This window comes from Trachurus japonicus, chromosome 1 (genome assembly GCF_045865225.1).
Source record: "Trachurus japonicus isolate A0001 chromosome 1, Traja_1.0".
Lineage (NCBI taxonomy): Eukaryota > Metazoa > Chordata > Actinopteri > Carangiformes > Carangidae > Trachurus > Trachurus japonicus.
In genome coordinates this window covers 25143430-25163461 of record NC_140907.1, presented here as the reverse complement: position 1 = coordinate 25163461, position 20032 = coordinate 25143430, and the positions used below count along the sequence as shown (strand labels likewise).

At 42.4% G+C, this 20032-nt stretch overlaps 1 protein-coding gene across 7 annotated transcripts in view; it reads left to right on the top strand.

Moving 5' to 3' along the window:
• The window catches only part of lrba (LPS-responsive vesicle trafficking, beach and anchor containing), a 187461-nt gene that overhangs the window by 79318 nt on the left and 88111 nt on the right, over nt 1-20032 (top strand). For all 7 annotated transcript variants that reach the window (XM_085782186.1, XM_085782169.1, XM_085782144.1 and 4 more), the window contains exons 34-36: nt 2865-2929; nt 4902-5010; nt 14223-14389. In XM_085782186.1, coding sequence (XP_085638312.1) covers nt 2865-2929; nt 4902-5010; nt 14223-14389 — 341 coding nt within the window. The remainder of the gene's footprint in view (nt 1-2864; nt 2930-4901; nt 5011-14222; nt 14390-20032) is intronic.

Below are 20032 nucleotides of genomic sequence, written 5' to 3'. Positions count from 1 at the left end.
GTTGATTATGGATAATCAGCTGTAATGACGGAAGTGCATGGCATGTGTGTTTAGACTCAATGCCATCATCATGGAACACAGACCAAACAGAGCTGTCTTATTGACTTCAGATTGAGACCGGCATTTTCATGAATAGATTTAAAAACTTTCATTCATACCCCACCCTCGCACGCTAAAAAAAAAGGAAGAAAAGCAACAAAAACCTAGTCCCTATATCTAATATTGGCAAAGTGTCTGTCCGATGAGTAGTTGGCAGAATCAGGATCAAGGGACGGCCCCTCTCGCTCTCTCTCTCGTCGTATCATCTGTTAGGAGGTCAGGTTAAAGGTGAGGGGTCACAAATGGCTGCTTGTATCCTCTCATCAGGAGAGCTGTGGTCATGGCCCCTATCGCGGCCATAAAAGCTGTGACACCGCTGACCAGGGGCGGCCAAAATCCAATATTCTATCACTGACCTGTCCCTGTTTCCCTTTTTGTCACCGGGAGATGTCCCTCAGATCAGGGTCATTGCTTTTTTTAATTCAACTAGAAGAGCCATTTCTTAGCCCATAATGACACCATTAGTCTTGCTATCACCTTTGTCCGTGTCCGCGTAAATGCCAATGGCCTCCACGCCGTTCATCAAAGCTAATTTGGACTCTTTTTTTTTTTTTTTTTTGGTTTCTGCTGAGAAAGCATTTACTTGTATGTTTTTAAGACCCCTGCATTAAAATCCCAAGGATTTGAAAAGAAAATCACATAAAGAAAATTTAATGTTACTGTTTTTCTGCCCCTCGCCCCCCCCAGAGAGTATGACTCTATTTACAGCCTCACTTCCTGTGGTGTTTATTTGAAATCCAGCTAGCACAGTCTGTCCCAGCCTGGATTATCCCCACAGCCACAAGCTAACACTCATGGTTAATGTCCTTCAACTACAGTCTATGCTTCAACTAGAAGGCCCCAAGGCTACTCTTACACACTTCCTCCAAAAGCAAGCCCTAGCCGCAAAATCCTGTGCCAGTGCTCAACTCCAAAACACTGTTTCCACTCCCAGGCCCAGACTTTTATTCCCTCTGTGCCCTCTTTATTTTGAATGTATTGTAAACACGGTCAATGCCAATATGGTCCTGGAGGACAAAAAGCAGTTTTGAATTGAGGTTAAGTGCCCTGAAGGTTGTTGTTTGCGTGACGTGCAGTTGGTTACAGAGCGACGGTACGCAGGCGTTTTGTTTTATTTTTTTTTCATGAAGAATGGTTTCTCTTGGCTCAGCGTGTGATTGGTTGTGATGGTTTTACATTTGTTGTGCTGAAAGGGCAAAAGCGTATGGCTTTAAAATCATCACATATGTACAAACGTTTTTTGGATGTGCGTTAGAAATTCTTGTAAATTGATCTTTCCTTCCTCCTCGTAGCGCTGATATCCTCGTCCCTGTGGGCTCTCTAGGTTTACTGAAAGTCCAAGCTCTGCATAAACACACGGTTTCCTCTATCAGGCCAAGAGACGATGACAGCAGAGTTTACGCTACACGTACACATACACGTACACACTGCATATCTTTCACTTTGTAGTTGTTTCACGACTCATTTAAATCGACTCAATTGAAATTAGCTTTTTTTTTTACACAAGAATATTTGAGTTTGAAAAGAATGTGCCTCTTCTGAACATGCTCATTTATCAATAAATGACATATTTAAATATGTATAAGTCTAATTATGGAATGTACAGTGAGTTCAAGCAGTGATGAATGATTTTTTTTTTTTTTTTTAGAGCAGTTTAGTAGTTTCAGTGTCTAACCTGAGGTTTTTTTGTGCATATTTCTTCGTCTCCCCGGAGAGGAAGAAGGGGGAAAAAGCGCTGTGAGGTTCAGACAGGCCCCATGACCTTGTTGCTTTATTATTCTTTTGACGGTTGTGTTGAAGGTGTTGAAATATTGAACAGAACATGAGAGACGATGACCGCTGAGTTTCCCCTCTCTCGTTGTCCCTTCCAACGTCGAGGATTTAAAGTCGCACACGGCTGTGGTCGGATTGTTTAGACTGACACCTCAAACCATAACGTTAGTCAAAGAGCGGAGGAAATTTGTGTATTCGCTTGTGATAAATGCACTTCTCAACACAGCATTTCCACTGTTTGGCAGCTGATTATGTCACCTGTGTCCAACAAATCAGTTGTTTCTTTTTAGATCTAGCTTTATTGACTTATGAATTATATTTGAAATGGCAGCAAAGCTTATAGAAAAACGCCTAAACCACTAACTCGCCAGCAGGTACCTAAAGCTTCCCACAGGATTTATTAAATGATTTGGGATCTTATAAGGGAAAAAAAGTTGATTCATTGTATTTCTGTTTATTTAAAAAAAAAAAATTATTCAACCAAAAATGTCAAACCTTCTCTATAAAATCCTAGTTGCATTTCTCAAATGTGAGAATTTCCTCTTTTCCCCTAATCTGTTTAATTATAAACTGAATGCAACACAACAGAAGCAGTTTTGGAAATGCTGCCTCAGGGTTTTGGACATTGTGATGGATGTTGTGTGTGCAAGCGTCTGATTTATGAACAAGTGATTGGATGATTATTTGATTTAAAAAAAAAAAAAAAGTGGAAAATTGTATAACTACGTCATCGTTTTTTTTTTTAGCTTTTTATACTAGGTCACATTTTCTCCAGTTGTTTTTTATTTACATTTAAAGCTGGTGAAGTGATGAGGAGTGTATTCATAAATTAGGTTATTAATATTTCCTGCATTGAAATGTAGTAGATTTATTTCATAACTTACATTTTGATGTCACCAGTGACTGATTGGACCATGTGTGAAATTAATTATGCATGACTTGGTTATGTTATTTCAGTGCAGTCATTGATATTGTGTGTGTTTTTCCTGCAGGAATGGCAGAACTCCATCCAGAAGAATGCAGGTCTCGCCTTTATCGAGCTGGTCAACGAAGGCAGGTGGGTAACACTGACCTGCAAAATGCTACGCCCCCTCTCCCTCCCTGCAGCAGCATTTCTTCATTGTCTTTCCAACCTCAACCTGTCGGTCGCTTTCCTATTTCCCCATCCCTGGATCACATCACAGCCCCTCAGGCCCTCAAGGCCCCTGAGGCCCCTCTGATGGGGTGGCTATTCAAGATTCTGGACAACAATCAATGAGTGGCGGTGTACTGGGGCTCGGGAGTGTGAGGATGGAGGGCCGATGAGTTCAAAGCTTCATTCAATATCTGCTCATCCCAGAGGGATTTGGGAAAAGGAGCGGGGCTGGGGAGAAGGTGACAGGGGCTCTGATCGCTGGATCCTCCGTGACACTTGGGAAATCGTTGTTGATTTCCCACTGACTCTCTGTCAGTTTATGTCTTTCTGGTTGAGCCTTTATCTGCCTGTAATCATCTCTTCTGTCGACTATTTGCCTTTTTTTCCAATTGTTTTGAGCTTTTCCATCTTTTCTCAATAAGACTCTCGTTCCCACTTCAGCTCCTCTTAGTCTTAGATCTCTCATCAGTTTCAGATTTAGAGGGGCCACCCTTTCCATTATTGATCCTCAGCTTTTAGAGTTGGCAGAGGCTAATCCACAGTAATGCTAATGAGACTAGCAATGTAGTCCTCTGACTTGTTTGTGGAGCACAGGATTTGTAGTTCACATTGATGAGGTGTCTGTTATGTAACCATCAAAGAAACAGTGGAGATAGACAACACAGATGCATGTCTGCTTTAAAAAAAGATCACCTGGCATCAGCGATGATCAAAAATTGCTCCATACTCACCAGCCATAATTATTGTTTATTAATTACACTGAGTCACTAATTAGTTAAGTAACAGAAGTTTAAGTTTAGTGCAGTTACATTTACCATATATTTGGTATACTCAGAACTGCTTCTTTATGTTAAAACAGACTAAAAATATTTATATTTTATTTGACATCAACTTTAGATGAATGACATTGTGATGATCTTTTCCCCCACTCCTTTTTAGACCAAGCGATTACAGTTCTAAGTTGTGGCTGTATTAGATAGTGAAGTCAGTCCCAGTTAGTCTTTAGTATATTTTGAACTGGCTGCCATTATTTTCCTTTTTATTTCTGACATTTATGTTAGGGCGAGTCTAAAGTGACATCGGCTTCATATAGTAGCTGCGTTTGCACAGTCTGGTAGAGGACTTGAGTTCATGTGCAAAAAAGAAAAAAATCCCACAACTCTGTTCTGTCCATACACAGTTTGAGTATGGAGCACCATAAAGAAGAGCAGTATTGGGTTATTGATAGCTCAGCCTGGACAGAGCCATAGAGGCTGCAGAGGCCCCAGCACCTCCGCTCCCCTGCTACCCTGCGCTGAAACAGAAGGTTTAGGTTACAGTCATCTCCTGACCCCTAAACCCCCGCCCCTCAATCAGTCCCAACCTGGGCCCCCACCATCCCTCCTCTCTGGCCCCTGGTCTGTTATTGTTCCACTTTGCACAGTTCTGACCTTTAGGGGTGTAGAGAGGTTTCTTCGACCTGTACACGCACGCACACACATACTTACACACATAACATGTTTCGTCAACACTGATAAGAAGAGGGAGCGGGGTGACTACACATGTAGCAACATGAGCACAGATCCTCCCTCCTTTCAGATGCATATCATTAACAAATCAATTAGCACCTGCACTCCAGTTAGGAGATAGACTGGTTTGGTTTGGTTTGGTTTCTGAATTAGATTTTCTGCTGATTTTTCACGGTTCTTTTTCAGCATTTTATGGCTGTTTCATGGCTGTTCTCTCTCTCTGGGGGTCATCATAGTGTTTAACAGATGTTGCAGATACTCTAGCATCTGACCTCCACTTTTTTTTTTCTTTTTACTGAGTTAATAACTCTGTCATTAATGTTTAAAAATGCTAATAAGTGTTATCAGTACTTGAGTGGCCTGATTTCCATCTCCCTTCTCCCCAGGCTGCTGAGTCACACCATGAAGGACCATCTGGTTCGTGTGGCTAATGAAGCCGAATTCATTCTCAGCAGACAGAGGGCTGAAGACATCCACAAGCACGCAGAGTTTGAGGTAATACGCTGCACAGCTCGGGCAATCCATGCACAGTCGCACATACATCACAACAAAATAACCACATGACATCATTTCATGTGAGCAAACTTAAGGTGTGGATTTAAGATATTAAATTCCTCAGTATATTGATTTTTCAGGTGTGAGATTGCAATCCGTTTTGAATAATGATATTCTGAAAAATGTAACTTTCCAAACTGTTAAGTATAGATATTATATATATTTTATATTATACAGTATATTTTATTATATAGATGTTTTACTATATCTCATTGTTGGTGATATGCACTTAAAGTGTGATCTGTTAACCTGATAATGAGGCATGCATAAAAACTGATTTGCTGAAGTGAAGAAGTTGGAAAGGCAGATATTTGCACTTCGACAAAGACCAGAATTTCTCAGTAGAGGAGTCTCTCCGATGTCTTTTAATGGTACTCTACCATACACATGAATATAAAGGTACATTAATAGAGGAGTTTGACATATTTCATCTTTAATTGGTTGCCTCAGAAGGATTGGCAAGTAAAGGAAAAGCAAGCATAATTTATCTGTCACATATCCTTTGAAATCCCAAGGAACTTTAGGCTTGATATGTTCAAACAAACAAAAAAATCCACGTGTTGCTTTAGGACTAAGACTCCTTTGATAGAGATGTGTAATAGTGTTGATACTCCTATCCTGTGTTGGCGATTATGTGTAATGAAAACAGGGAAGAGGTAACGGTCAGTGAGAGCAGAGGGGGAGCGGATCCAATGACTACTTCAGACTTGTCCATCAAGTTTCAGGTTCTGTCACAGCAAACCTACAGGATAAATGTTTACTTTTCAAACACAACCCTCTGCTAATCGAGAACACACACACACACACACACACACACACACACACACACACACAAACACACAAGACTCCTCACGCACACACTGAAGCAGTCTGAGGCTGGAGATCATGCTTGGCACATATCACTAACCAAACATTGTGTAGTGTTAATTTATCCCTGTGCCTTGCCCCTGAAACATAACTTCTCCCCCCTCCTCTTCCCACCACTTCCACGCACAAACGTTGCCATTCACGCGTAGCTGCCGGGCCAACTCTATCCTGACCCATGGGCACCCTTTGTTGCCCCTTTCCCAGTCCAACTACTACGCCAACCCCCCCACCCCACTCCTCTGCTTTCTAGATCTCACCAAAATCATTTCCTGTCCTGCTGAGATCCTGTCCATTATACTCCCGCTGGGGGTGTATTTTGCCAGTGACAGGAATATGGCATCCTCCCCTCTCTTCCATCCTTCCCTCCCTCATTTCTCAGGAACCTGCCAGCACTAAAAGCTGCAGACAGACCTGAGAGGTGCTGGCCTGAAGGGCCGACTGTGTGTAAACCCACCGACTCCACCTCCACCTCCACCCCCGGCCCTCAGCCCCTCGCCCCTAGCCTCTGGCCCCCACTTTGCAGTAAAATGTGATGCTTTTTTAAAGGTTCAAGGAAGGGTCTCTCTTACATTCAGCTAAAGTAAATTCCCTCCAGAGTGTTGAAAGTCAATCGGAGGGTGGGGGCACAACTCTTGCACATCAAAGTTTCTTCCCAGTGTTGACTGCTTTTCTGTCTGATTGGCATCCTCTTTTACTCACTCTGCTCCAAGTGTCAGTCATTTGCACAGTTTTATCTGACCTTATCATTATCCACACTCAGCTCAGAAGTATGATTTACTTCTACTAGGTAGATTCTTTTACTCCACTGAAAGACTACTTTCAGTAAAATCTGTACAATGTTTATGCTCTTGCAAAAGTGCATGTACAGTATGTCACGTTAGGGTTAGGCAGCTGTCTTCATCTGACACAAGAGCAGCACAAGTAAAAAAGGCTTGGAGTATGTTGTCTGACTGGCAGACAGACGGACTTGGCAGCCAGTCAACAACACGACAGCCTCATATGATCCGGCTCTGCCTTGGCCTCTCGCTGTGGCCGCAGGCCACATGCTCTGTGTAACCATGTCCCCACCATTCTCCACTTCCCAAACTCTCTGGCATTAGTCTCTGGTTCCTAACCTGGTGTACAGTAGTTTGGCTCAGCGTTGTTCATAACAGAATGACTGTCTTGAGCTTTTCAAACATAATTGACTGGCTTTTTTGTTGTTGTATTGTCTGTCTGTTGTTTTTTGTGTGCTCCGTTTGCTTTCAGTTCATTCTTGAGCTGAATTCTCAGTAGACAGGTTGGGGTAACAAAACCTTTATGTCCTTAAAATGTGCACCTTCAGTATGTGTACTAAATAAAAAAGAGTTGGACATGAAACTTAAGCGATTTAACAGACAGGAGTCATATTCGTACATAAACCTACAGTATAGTATGTGTTTGATTAGTAGCTTGCATATTAACATGTGTCATATTTACATGCATGCTAGTCTTTAATGCATGTTGAGTAATAGTCCAAATGACAAACACAAGGCACCTCCTATTCCATTAAAATATTATGTTTTTCTACTCATGACTCTACCAGATATAAGATATAAATATTAGACAGTACTTTCTGTATTTTCAATACAGTGTGCACCTACATTAGTACAGTACTCGGAGTCGTCTAAAAGGGTTCAGGTTTGTTATGTTTTTCAATGAAGCAGTACTATCAGCCACATGAGCTATGACTCGATTACGAGCAAAAATACGACTAATGGAAAGCCATAACTTTCCATTAGTTGTATTTTTGCGATGTCATTTGAAACTTATTCTTCGTTTGCAATCTCCCAGACATCCTTAATCAAGATACCCACCATAGCGCGTCCCAAACTATGTTTCACAATTGAATTCCCCACTTAAATGCAGTTGTTCCTCAGTGACCTCTGAGAAGAAGTGAACCCCTGATAAGTCTTGCTCTGATATTGCTGTATTGATTTTTGCCTCCATACAGGCTCTGCTTGAGCCTGCTGGAGCCAACGGTTTCATTTTGCACTGCCACAATAAAAATAACAGGCCAATGAAACATCCCCCCCGAGGGCGGGGGTGGAGGGTTTTGAAATAATTTTCAGCTATGTCCCAGTTTTTCGAGCACTGTTCCTCTGTATTGTGTTGTGGTGACACTATAGGTTGGTTATTGTTTTGCAAGAAATGGAGAAACATAGGCCTGCAAAATGACTCATTTTTGGCTGTCACTGTGTTGCACTGGGAGTGAGCAGGTTTGTCATCCAGCACCAATTGCCAGAACATGATCTGTATCCTCCTCCACTGCACTTGAGAAGTTTTGTTTTAGTTAAACAGCAGCAGCAGATCTCAAGCAAAAGCACCAGAAAAGAGAATAATTCAATACATGAAAACAAATTTATGTTTGCTCCCTGTCAGAGTTCATATCCTTGGGAAGGCATTGATAGAGGAGTCGTTTGATTTAGATACCCGTTTGCCTCAGAGACATAACATATGCTTTCTCTCTCTCTCTCTCTCTTTGCTGTCTTTCTCCCTGTCTCGCTCACACTCTCTCTGGCTCTCAGTGGGACAGAATTGAGTTATCTTTGGCCCTGAGAGTAAGTTATTACAGTGGGCTTAGGGTGAAACAGAGATGAAGATAACTAGGGGGAAATCCAATTACCTTTTAGGGTTCTCTATCTAATAGGATCCTTAATGTGAAGGAGATCTGCAGATCGGATGCTGCTGCCCAGCACAGCAAATGATAGACTCTGATATCTTCCAGAGGAGCAGGAAGGAGTGGGAGCCCCAGAGATAGAAAAGGAGGCGAGAGAAATCGAACTCCCTCTTTTTATGGGGCTGTTCATTAGGAGTGAAATGTGGTGGGCTCAGGGGCACAAGGGCAGATAAGAAGGTTCAGATAGGGAAGAGTGAGCAGGACCCAAGTCATTTCTATTCTTTCTTACCCTTCCCTTCTGCACAGTCTTTTCTTTTTTCCTTTTTTTTATATACCCTCTTGATTCATCCGTGGCTGTTATATGGAGTAATTGAATTGACTGTCTGAGAGATTCTGTGAAAGCCAGACGATAGCGGCTAATTAGTGCCTGGCGTCATTGTCTTCTCTCTGCTGAGCTTGTAAAACGATCCGGCCTCTCTCCCCCACGTTAATGACATTAACATTGAGCTGATGCTCATTATGTTCTATTATCATAGCACCGGTCTCTGGAAACTTGTGCATCACAGACAATCTCGCAAGAGCTGCTCATCTCAGAAAGAGCCTGAGCAGAAAGGTTAGGTCATGCTTTGCAATTTAGACACGAACCATCAGACAGATCAGTTCACTGATCACACTAAAAGCTGTTTAAATAGATTTTTATTGTAAAACCAGATGCAGCCTGCTAAATAAAAGGTTATTCAAACACACACACAAAAACACAGAGCTCCCAAAGGCTTTTCACACCACATCATCCCAGCACTCGGACTGATGGCTGCCACCAACTGTAGCTTGCTGTCATGTAGTTGTCCCAACTGTAATGCAGTTTGTCAGCAGGGCTGGATGCCCGGGCATCTCATTATGGACAAATCTGCTGTCGAGAGAATAAGAGAAAAAGAAACAGGAAGATGTCTACATTTGAAAATGACTTGGTGGCACAGTCGACAGGATGGGGATCTTTTTTTTCTTTCTTTCTTTCTTTTTCTTTTTTTTTTAAAGCCCTAATTTCACATAATAGCAGGACAAACACTCACGTTTTGGTCTTATGTTCTGTCCATCCTTGGTAGATGTGTGTGTTTGTTACAACATAGATTGTTTCACTCTAGACATCAAGAGAAAGAAAAGGAGAGGTTGGGGTACAGAGGATGGTTGGTGAGCAGTGGGCTCAGTCGCACTGTCCTGTCAGCGTAATGAAGTCCCCAGGTACCTCGTCTGCAGCTCCCATCATTATGTGTGACCAGCTAACCCCGAACGACTTTACTCCACACTTTCCCTTTGTTTCTGTCTGACACAGTCTCTTTAGTCACCAGGAGATCGTTCTCTTGATTTCTCTTTTTCATTTAGTTTGAGCAGCTGAAAGTGAGATCACGCCTCTAAGGAAAAGTCTTCACAGGTGTCTGAGTTTGTTATGGACATTATAGGCTTTATGCAGTTTATTTAGGAGAGTATTTTTTATGCTTTAGATTCCTCTTTGTTGGTTTGTTGTTTCCACATTCAGTCCTAGTATATGGGAAACACCCTGCATCCATGATTTCAGGCAACAGCCAACACAGAGGACATGTATTTTTCATCTGGTCACGTCCTTCCTTCATTTAACTATTTTTCACCTCCAGACGACAGTTTAACACATATGATTTTTCACATGGCATGACCTTGAAGCCGAGCCGGAGTCATCTTGTGGAGATGGCAGCAACGCAGACTGATGTGGTGAGAGGAGGGCGCGGTTTTGCAGAGACGAGAGGTTTTTCGTGGTAGGAGAGATGAAGGGGCTGCCACCCCAGCATGGTGACCAGTCCATTAAAGATCAGCCACAGACAGTGTGAGGGGAGGAGCGGAGGAGGAGGAGGAGGAGGAGGAGGAGGATGAGAGATACTTTGATAAGTGTTGCGCCTGCGTTAACCTTGATGGCCACGAGCAATGGGCTGATGCCAGCAGCAGGGATCTGTTTCAACTGGATTAGATTATTTTTTTCCCTCCGGCGCTCGAAGAGCAGGAAAAAAAAATCAATACTTGGGAGCACGGCATGACAGGAGCATCATTTCAGAATTGAAGTGGCTGTCAGGCATTGTCATTTGGTGACTTTTGTTCGCCATTGTACTTTTAAGCCCTCATTTTTCTCCCCCTCCTCTTCCTTTCACTCGTTTCTTTCCGAGCCCATTGTCTGAATTCCCCTGGTGACATTTTATGTTGCAATTTGAAAACTCGAGGGCAAGAGATCAAGTGCAAGAGAATCTCTTTGAAACCAATTGGTGGACTGGTTCGGCATCTACTTTTGTTTAGTGACCCCCATCCTCCTTTCTCATTTCATCCTCTTGTCTCCCTAGACCTCCAATGTGTTCCAGGAGGAATTTATTTGTAGTATATTTGCATTCTCTGATACCAGACAAGGACAAGCCTGATGTCTCGCCTTCCTCTGGACAGTTTTTCTGCCCGTTTGTAAATGAAACCCTCAGGGAGAGCTTGTCGACGGATGTGAGAAATTGGAGATTCTCTCAGAGCGATAGCCCAGCCTTGGAGAGTGTGTAGCCCTGATGTGCCACCAGTGTCAAGAGATTGCAAATCAAGCGCTTTAATAACATCTCTGCTTTTCTTTTCCTTTTTTGCCTCCTGTTTTCCGACGGAACCACGAGACCCTGGCTTTGTCAGTCGGCATGTTGAAGGCTCGTTGTGGCACGGCAACACCGCCAGCCAGGCCTTTCTCTGTCACTCTAATTGATAAACATAGGGCTGATTTCTTGTAATGAGCCTCCATTCTCCAGCCTATTATACTGGTTAACCCTCTCAACCCACACACGGGGGAGGAGGAGTGGAGCTAAGGCATCATCTGACAACAACTACAGCATTTAGATAAGGCTGACACTGGTACAACAGCACTGTGAAACTCCTCTTTTCCTCCTCTTCTCTTTTCCCTGCTCATTATTTATAGAATCAGCATGAAGGAGCTGCAGTGATAACAACAGTTTCTCATAGCAGAAAGCGTGTGTGTGTTTGTGTGTGTGTGTAGTTATTCTCTGATTCAAAATAAGGTTTAGCTACGTGATTAAAATACATGTGTTTTAACAACATGGCGTGTATAGGCCTGTGTGTTATTGTGTGATGATTACTGTTCTTTCCACCACCCCGACTTTCGCTCCTCTTGCTCAGCCCATTTCCTCTCCAAACTCCGACTCACATCCATATTTATTTATTTGAACTCTGGATGAATTGCGGGAGACACGACTCAGTGTAATTGACTCGATTAATGCCAGCCATTATCATTTCGTCTTCAGCAAGCTGTCTCCTCCGGCGGAGCAGGCACCCACGCCGGCCCGACCCTGTCAGCCAGGCCATGTAATGGAAGGTGCTGCCCATGATTACAGTGTCGCAAGTCATAATGGTCTCACGGCCAGCGAGTTGTGCCCTGGTGGCTGTCTGGGTAGGAAGCTAACGGAGCGCAGCCCGCCGTATCTTTTCCCTCAGCTGCACTCGTTTAACTTGGTCAAGGGAAGTGCTTAGATCTGAGCATGTCTTTTTATGGTTGTTTCCTTGTCAAAATACGCACACCGACTGCTTCAGTCACTCCAAAGGAGGCATGTCCCTATTTGTGAAAAGGGAGCAGATACTTTTAATTGACTTCTTATGTTTCCTCAGGATTCTTCGAGAGGAATGAAAGAGCAGTTTGTTTGAAAATATACCCCCAAATGCCCCCTTTTTAGTTTCTGTCCTTTATCCTGTCAGTGGACGTGGATGGAAGTGAATTCAGGATGGTGCCATGGCAGGGAGGTTTAGTTATTCGCTTTAACCTTCATAATAACATAACATAATAAGTCCTTCATAATACTGGAGCATATTCTCTGACTTCACATCAATGGAATGACCCCCAGAATTAACAGTGACTTGTCTTTTCCACTTATAAGTAAACCCAACTCTAGGTTTTAATGGCTCTACTTATGTGTTCAGCTTTTTTTTGGTTGTTATTTTAGGGGTGAGTCTGTGAATTTGGCTTTTTCTCCAGCAGTCGACTTTGGCTTTGGATATAAGAAAAGCCCATTACAACATGGAGGGTTTGGGTGTTTGGGCAGGCTCAACACACAGGTGATGAAGTGTTTGTTTATGGTTATGAGTGTGAACCCAGCACTGTTGATTAGTCCTGCAGACTTCACATGTCTCAGACAGGGGCACTTGCAAATGGACTCTTTCTAGGCCAGCTACTTACTATATCTGTTTAAAGGATGGAAATCCACATGAGCATTTATTTTGAGGAAAATACATATAATTCCTATTATCATGTATACAATTTATAGATCTTAAGGGGGTGATTCTCTGCCAGTATACTGTATTTTACTTATATCATATTTTTTTCTGTATTTTTTTGATATTGAGCACTACTTGAGTTTGTTGAACTTTATACGTCATGCTATGAGTCACTGTCTTTGGTCCTGCTTTCCTCTGTGTCCCACTGCTGCTTGCCTTTACCTTCGCTGATCAAGATTAATGGGCATGCAACACACACACACACACACACACACACACACACACACACACAGTCACACAGCATAGCCAAGCCGCTCTCTGGTTTAAAATCTGGAACATTTACCCAGCAATTCCTCTTCCATACTCCCTTCATTTTGCAGTTTCACCAGGTCATTGTGCTGGAAGGTCAAGGCCCACTTTAATACCACACAAAGAGACACAGATTGATAATTAAGGCCCAGCAGCCTGAAGAGAAAGCCCCTCTAATTTGATTTATACCTATAGATTTTCTGTCAGATATGAAATGTTGTCGTTCAAATTGAAGAGGAGGACCCATTATAAAGCGCTTTCCTGCTAACTTTGAGAGAACAGGTTGCATTTGTTCAGCAATGGATCTGGGTTAATAGTCACTGTGTGACTGTCAAACCAATGGGGGGGGTAGAAAAAAAGTTAATTTGATAAGGACAGAAATGTGCAAGCAATATTAATAACTGAATGTGTTTCATTGTTAATGCTGCCATTTGCTTTTGAAGTTTTACACAGAGCGTGCAGAAGATAATAACAAAATGCAATATTATAGGTCTGATGATGCTCTATACATAGCCATGTTTTTATCTCTGCCTTCAGTAAGAATATCACTTTGAACGCAGTCCTTTCAGAGTAAGCCACGAGCGCAACGCCAGCTGGGAGCTGAAATTGGTTGTGAAATAAAGATTGGAAATCAAAACACTGTTTCAAATTATAGCTGTTATTTTCAGAAGGTGTTTTACTTTTGCCATCGCTGCGCAGTTCAAAGGCCCATTCTGATAACAAATTCCGACAGAGAAAAATGTCCTCCCTGTGCATTGTGGGTATCGTGTTATTTGGTGCGCCGGAGGGCATTAGTAAATACATGTCCACTGTTATTAATCAACGTGACAAGAGGACAGAAATGACCCTATGCTTTTCATTTGGTTCTACTCAGAGTAGAGTTTCTATACACGAAAACACTGTGTGCTGGTGTCTGCTCCGTTTCCTCCTATAGGGTTAGGTCCCTGTGTATATTAGTTGCAAGATAATACATTTAATATATGCTGTTTTAATTCACTTTTTTGTATACTTTTGTAATGATACCTTCACTTGCAGAATGTGTAATGTATTGTTTCACCCTCCTTTTCAGTCTAACTGCGCTCAGTACGCAGCAGAGAAGCGAGATGAGGAGAAAATGTGCGATCACCTTATCCGAGCCGCCAAGTACCGAGACCACGTGACAGCCACACAGCTCATCCAGAAGATAGTCAACATCCTGACTGACAAACATGGAGCCTGGGGAAGCTCTTCCATAAGGTAAAACAAAAGTGTTGTCTAAAAACGAGACCAAGAGATTTTCTTTTTTTTTTGTATATATATATATACGTATATTTCAATATTCATCATAATAAGAGGAAAAGGTTTTAGGTTTTCTTTTCTCACTTACATCACTTTACACACACATGCACCTAATACATAATGCATTTTACATTGTACATGTTTAATCCATTCTTTAGAGCATTTACCTCCGTCTGCACAGAAAGGCCTTCAATCAAGGGGATACACCTGTTCTGTTTTTTTTTTTATATGAACAGTGTAATTTTCTATGCCTTGAAAATTATTCAGATCATTGTAATGGTTTTAATCTCATCATAATCTTTCTCACCCCCCCAATACTCATGACTTTGATTAAATTAGATTTGCAAAGGTGAAAATGTCAGCTGTGGGTTGAATGATGCATTGACTCGGGAGAGAGATGAAAGCCATTTAAACAGCTCCGCTCCCATTAGGAAGAGAGGGAACCTTATCCTCTGTGTTTGTTTCGCCAAATAGGCAGCAGAATCCAATGCAGCTATTCCCTAATGATGGCTGTTTGTGCAGGTAGTGTGTAATAGTGAGCCGCAGAGACGGCCGCTGGCTCACGCTTGTTAGACTGAACCAACTCTCTGGAGACTCGTCTGGCGAGGGTTAGTTTGTTATTGGATCAGGAGTCTATCTCTGGCTGCCTTTGTTTTCTTTCTCTATGTTGTTCTCTTATATCAGGATGTGGTGTATTATTTGTCATATTTTTCTTTCCTTGATCTCCCTCCCGCCCTCTCCTCCTTCCGTCTCTTGCTTTCTATTAGTCTCCATATGTACTCACACGAGGCTGTGCTATTTACTATGGAGATTGTGTTCTCCTGGCTCTGGCCAGAAAAGTCCCCCATTACTGGTCCTTTATGCTGCTGTGCTATTGATGGTTTTCCTAATGGCTGCCGATGGGCGCAGGGAGCCGTTGGCACTGGGCCTTGGAGTGCAGCGCTCTTTTAATAAATCACAATCAGTCCTGTGCCATTACATCAATATTTTTGGTCAATTACTGTGAAGGTCAGGTGGTGCAGCTTCGCACCAGAGCCCGTGGTATGCGGGCATGGGAGAAACATCTGGTGTTGCTGCAAAACCCCCAGAAAAAGAACAATTAGGAGGAAAAGATGGACACAGAAAAAAACAAAAAACACTCTCATGCACACCTGGATACCCGCAAGCGTATGAAGAGCTGTTCTGTCCTTAAGTCCACTTGTACACAAAGCGTGGTGGTGAAGCAACATCCCTGCCTGTAAATAAGAACGGGAGGGGAAGGACGGACACACAATGAAACCCACAAGCTTTTTCCAGCTGTGAAAATGAAATCCAGGAGCACAAAGACAATACACAGCTACGATTACGACCTTTTGTTGCTAGGGTGTAAAAAAATCCAAGCCCGCCTGCTCACATGCCATAAAAACGTATTCCCCAAAGTTTCCATTCAATAAAGAGTCTGAAAATGAAAATATTATTTTCTCACAAGCTGATGGGAATTGTTGTTTCCTCACGGCAGGCATCTAATATCTTCTGACACAGTGTGACCTGCCTGAATGCAATTTGTGTCTTAATATCCAGCTTACAGCGGCCCTGGCCTCTGGAGGAAAGAGGTGTTAGGTGATTTTCTCTTTTCCATTCCCGAGCTTTGTCTCTTTCGTCTGTGGTTCTCTCTCTCTCTCTCTCTCTCTCTCTCTCTCGTCCTTTCTCTTCATCACAGCCACAATTTCTCTTTCTCTTTCTCCCTTACTCTGTGTCCTTTGCTCCTTCTTGTTCCACTTTCTACCTCAATTGTAACACCGAGTGTCCAGGGAACGTTTCCATCCTCCAGACAAAGACAGTTTCTATCTGTCATGTAGTGTCAAGACATAGTCGGATCCACAGCCAGACAGAAAGGGCGACTACCTGTCTGTCCATCCACACATTCTTGTCCCAGCGCCTTGAGCCTCAGGTGTACAACATGCCAGCCTGCTGTCTTTTTAAGACGAGGGGGAAAAAGTAAATGAACAGGTAGCAAGATGGCCACAAATGAAACAACTGGCAGATGTCATTTTTTTCTCCCCCAGTCTCCACATCGCTCTAGTTTTTTTTCACCCCCCCCCCCCCCTTTCCGTTAAGCTCAGGTCCACTGAGCACCCACACCGCTGTGGTGTTTATTTGGGTCAGGAATCATCTTTCATGTATATGACACCTAGACAAAGTCGACGGACAGAGAGGGGAGATGAGGGCAGATGATGGAGAACGCCAGCTCTCAGTCTCCGGGGACATGCACTACTCTTCTCTTTTTCCCCTCTCATACCTTCTCTTTATTGCATTCTAATAGGCTGACTAATGTACCATGGAAATTCACTCTGGATGCAGGAAGCGGGGAAAGTAAAAGGAAGGTGACTGCAGCTGAAAAAGGTTGGAGTGTGATGTAGGAGCTGTGTGCACACTCTTTCTTTTTATAAATCCAGAGCTGTTGTTGACAGTCTACTGATGTAGCTGGTCTGTTTGAGGCAAATGGAGATATTCTTCAAGATGCAGCGGTTTAGATTTACTCCCCGGCATTTGCTCCTCTCATACTTTGTCTTCCTCTTTCTCTTTTAAAGGCTGCATCAGCATCCTTTTTATTCCCAGTTTACTCTAACAATCCTCACCTACAGCTAGCCCCCCAAAACATACACACCCCGAGCACCAGCTCCTCTCCCTCTGCTCCTCCTCCCTCATATAAGCAGCTCATTTTCTGCAGCACCACAGCTCTAATGGACGCCCTTAGGCTAGAGGCTTCCCAGCCAAGGGACATCCATCTTTTGGCACGTCAAACTCCCGCCCGGCAAAAAATCTTTGTGATGTGCACTCCAATTTTTCTTCAGTAAATCAAATCTTCCTTCCTTCAGAAAGATGAATGCTTTAGGGTTGGAGTGTTATAGAGAAAATCAATGCCGGCAAAATTGAAACAGTATGCCCCCGTATTGATCGGCCTTGTGAGATCGAAAAGGAACAGCTTTGTAACTGTTCCTCTGGACAGTTAGCTGACCTGTAATGGACAAACTATTGATATTAGCATTACTATTTTATCCTGTGCTATGTCATTTCACCGGTGCACTATTGAGGAAAAGAAGCCGGAGCAGAACATTCACAGTTTGTCCCAGAGAAGGATTTTTCCTCCGATCCACTAATGATACTGCAGAGGACACTGACTGGTGTCTACAAAAAATGCCAAGGATGCTTTTGTCTTACCACATGATTTAATTTTTTTTCCACCCGTTTTTGTTAGGTTCTCTCTTCTTATTTTTTTTTTTTTTCAAACAAAGAAAAATGAAAAATTGTGGTCAGAGTTTCACAGAGCTAAACATGTATTCAGTTTACAACAATGATACAAAACAGAAAAGCAGCAAATGCTCAGATTTAAAAAACTACTGACTGTTTGGTCATTTCTCTTCATATTGTCTAATGACTCACACTAACATACACCTTTAAAATTATTGTTAGGTTATTTTCTATTGATTGACAAGTGGATTAATTGTTAAATGGTGAATATGGTAAATAAAGGCATCACAGACAAATCCTGCAGAGCAGAAACAGAGTATATAGACGGAGCAAATGGTGCATATGTATTTTTCATGCCATACGCTCCCCATGTGTCTGCCTGTGCTTCCTGTTAGGGCTGCAACTCTTTTTTGTTGTCATGATCAGTTAATCTCTTGATTATTATTTATTTATTAAAATTATCATTTGGTTAGATTTGCAAATAGTGGACAATGCCTGTCGCAACCAGCCACAGGATCCAGATTTCTTATTTTGCCTGACTAAAAGAAAATAGATTAACATGATAACTTGATATAAACTGCAACATTTACAAAACCAGAAACTGGCAAATGATATATCAATTTTTCCGGATCCAGCCCCTGACGACTTTGAAATGTGAAGTATTTCTGTGTAAAATAAATAAATGAGGCAGAGTTATAATTATAATTTGGAGAGAAAACATGCTCACAATAGAAATTGTTTATTCTGAGTTTAAAACTTTTGGTTTAATCAAGGCTGGGTGGGGTGTGATGAGCTTCTGTTGCAATAGGCACCTCCCTGGCAACACAAACATGCAACCTCGCAACTGTCATCATATACAAATACTGCTGAATCCTGACTGGTGCAGAAATATGTGACATCACCTTTTTCCACCGTCGCTCCACCTTCTTCAAACGACCGAGCAGACCACAGACAAAAACACAAATATAGGAATCTCTCTGAAATAACAAACACAGTGCCATCTTTGCCACAGTTTTTTATTTGTATGCAGGGCACCATCCCAGATAAATGAAGAAGATGATTTAAGGGAATTGGTTTTTCGGTATTAATGAACTCGCAAATTCTGCTGCTCGTTCTTCAGTCTTCAAGCCTTGTTCGTTTTCGTCCCAGTCATTGAGCCTCCTTTTCAATTAATAACCCACTGATCATGGCCACAGTGAGGACACTCATGTCCACTCATGTATTTTCTTTAAATAACTGATTGCATGAGAAGCAGCGGCAACCAGATTCATTTCTACTTGTGTACTTTCATTCCAGACTTAAATCACAATTATGATACATAATACTGAATGTAATGCATGTGTTAAAGCCGAGGTCTGCACAGTGTCTGCCCCGGCTTGCGTGCATGTTTTATGGACACGCTGTACATTACGGCTGCGCTGCTGCAGTGCACGCAGAGCTGAAAAAGGAAATGAGACTCGAGCACGTCAGGGGGAGAATATAACCATAGGAAACAAGAACATAACTGTTTAGAGTACACTGGCTCTCGGAAATGCATGACACGAGATGGGGCCAGGAAGACAGAGCGAGAGAGAGAAGGGGCGATGGATGGAACGAGGAGGATGAGAGAGAGATATTTGTCATCGGAGCATCAAAAGCTGAGATGGAGACAAAGACGAGACAGGACCATTTGTCCCCCACATCCTCTCCTCTAGCTGCAGTATATTGTAAGCCATGCTGATGAGTGATCACGAAAATCTGAATGTAAAAGGCTGAGAGTGTGTCTTGTTTGCTGGATGGAAAACTCTGCAGCTGCTCACTTATCTGGCCATCAGATTGTCTTTGTTGTGTTTGGGAATAGAACAAACAGTGTTAGAGCCTCTTTTTCTTTCTTCTTGATGCTGATTTGCACTGATCTTCACAAGAGTTTCCAATTGTCATTCCTGCCCTCTACATATTCACAGAGCAACTGGATATTATTTGTACTGTCTATTATTTGTACTATCTTTAAGGTTTCATAAATACTTCTCCGATTTTTTATTTTATTTTTTTAAGTAAAATATAACAACATGGATTCAAGATGGCTACAGTAGATAATCTTTGTGAGGAGTCCTTCTTTATATCGAAGAAAGTCCATTACTTTTGCACTGTACTTCACTGGTCATTTTTAACCGGTAATGGCTTCTGGTTTGCTTATAAATACTTGCAGTCTAAACACAAACATGACCCGTGGTGCTGAGCAGTGGCAGCTGTGGCAGTCTGCAGCTCCTGTCTCTCAAGGCAAGAGACAGTTGTTTCCTTTAGGTCCACGTCCCGACTACTTCAAAACCAATTAGCCGGGACTCGAGTTGCGATCATCCATCTGCCTTCATACTGTCATAAACATATAGC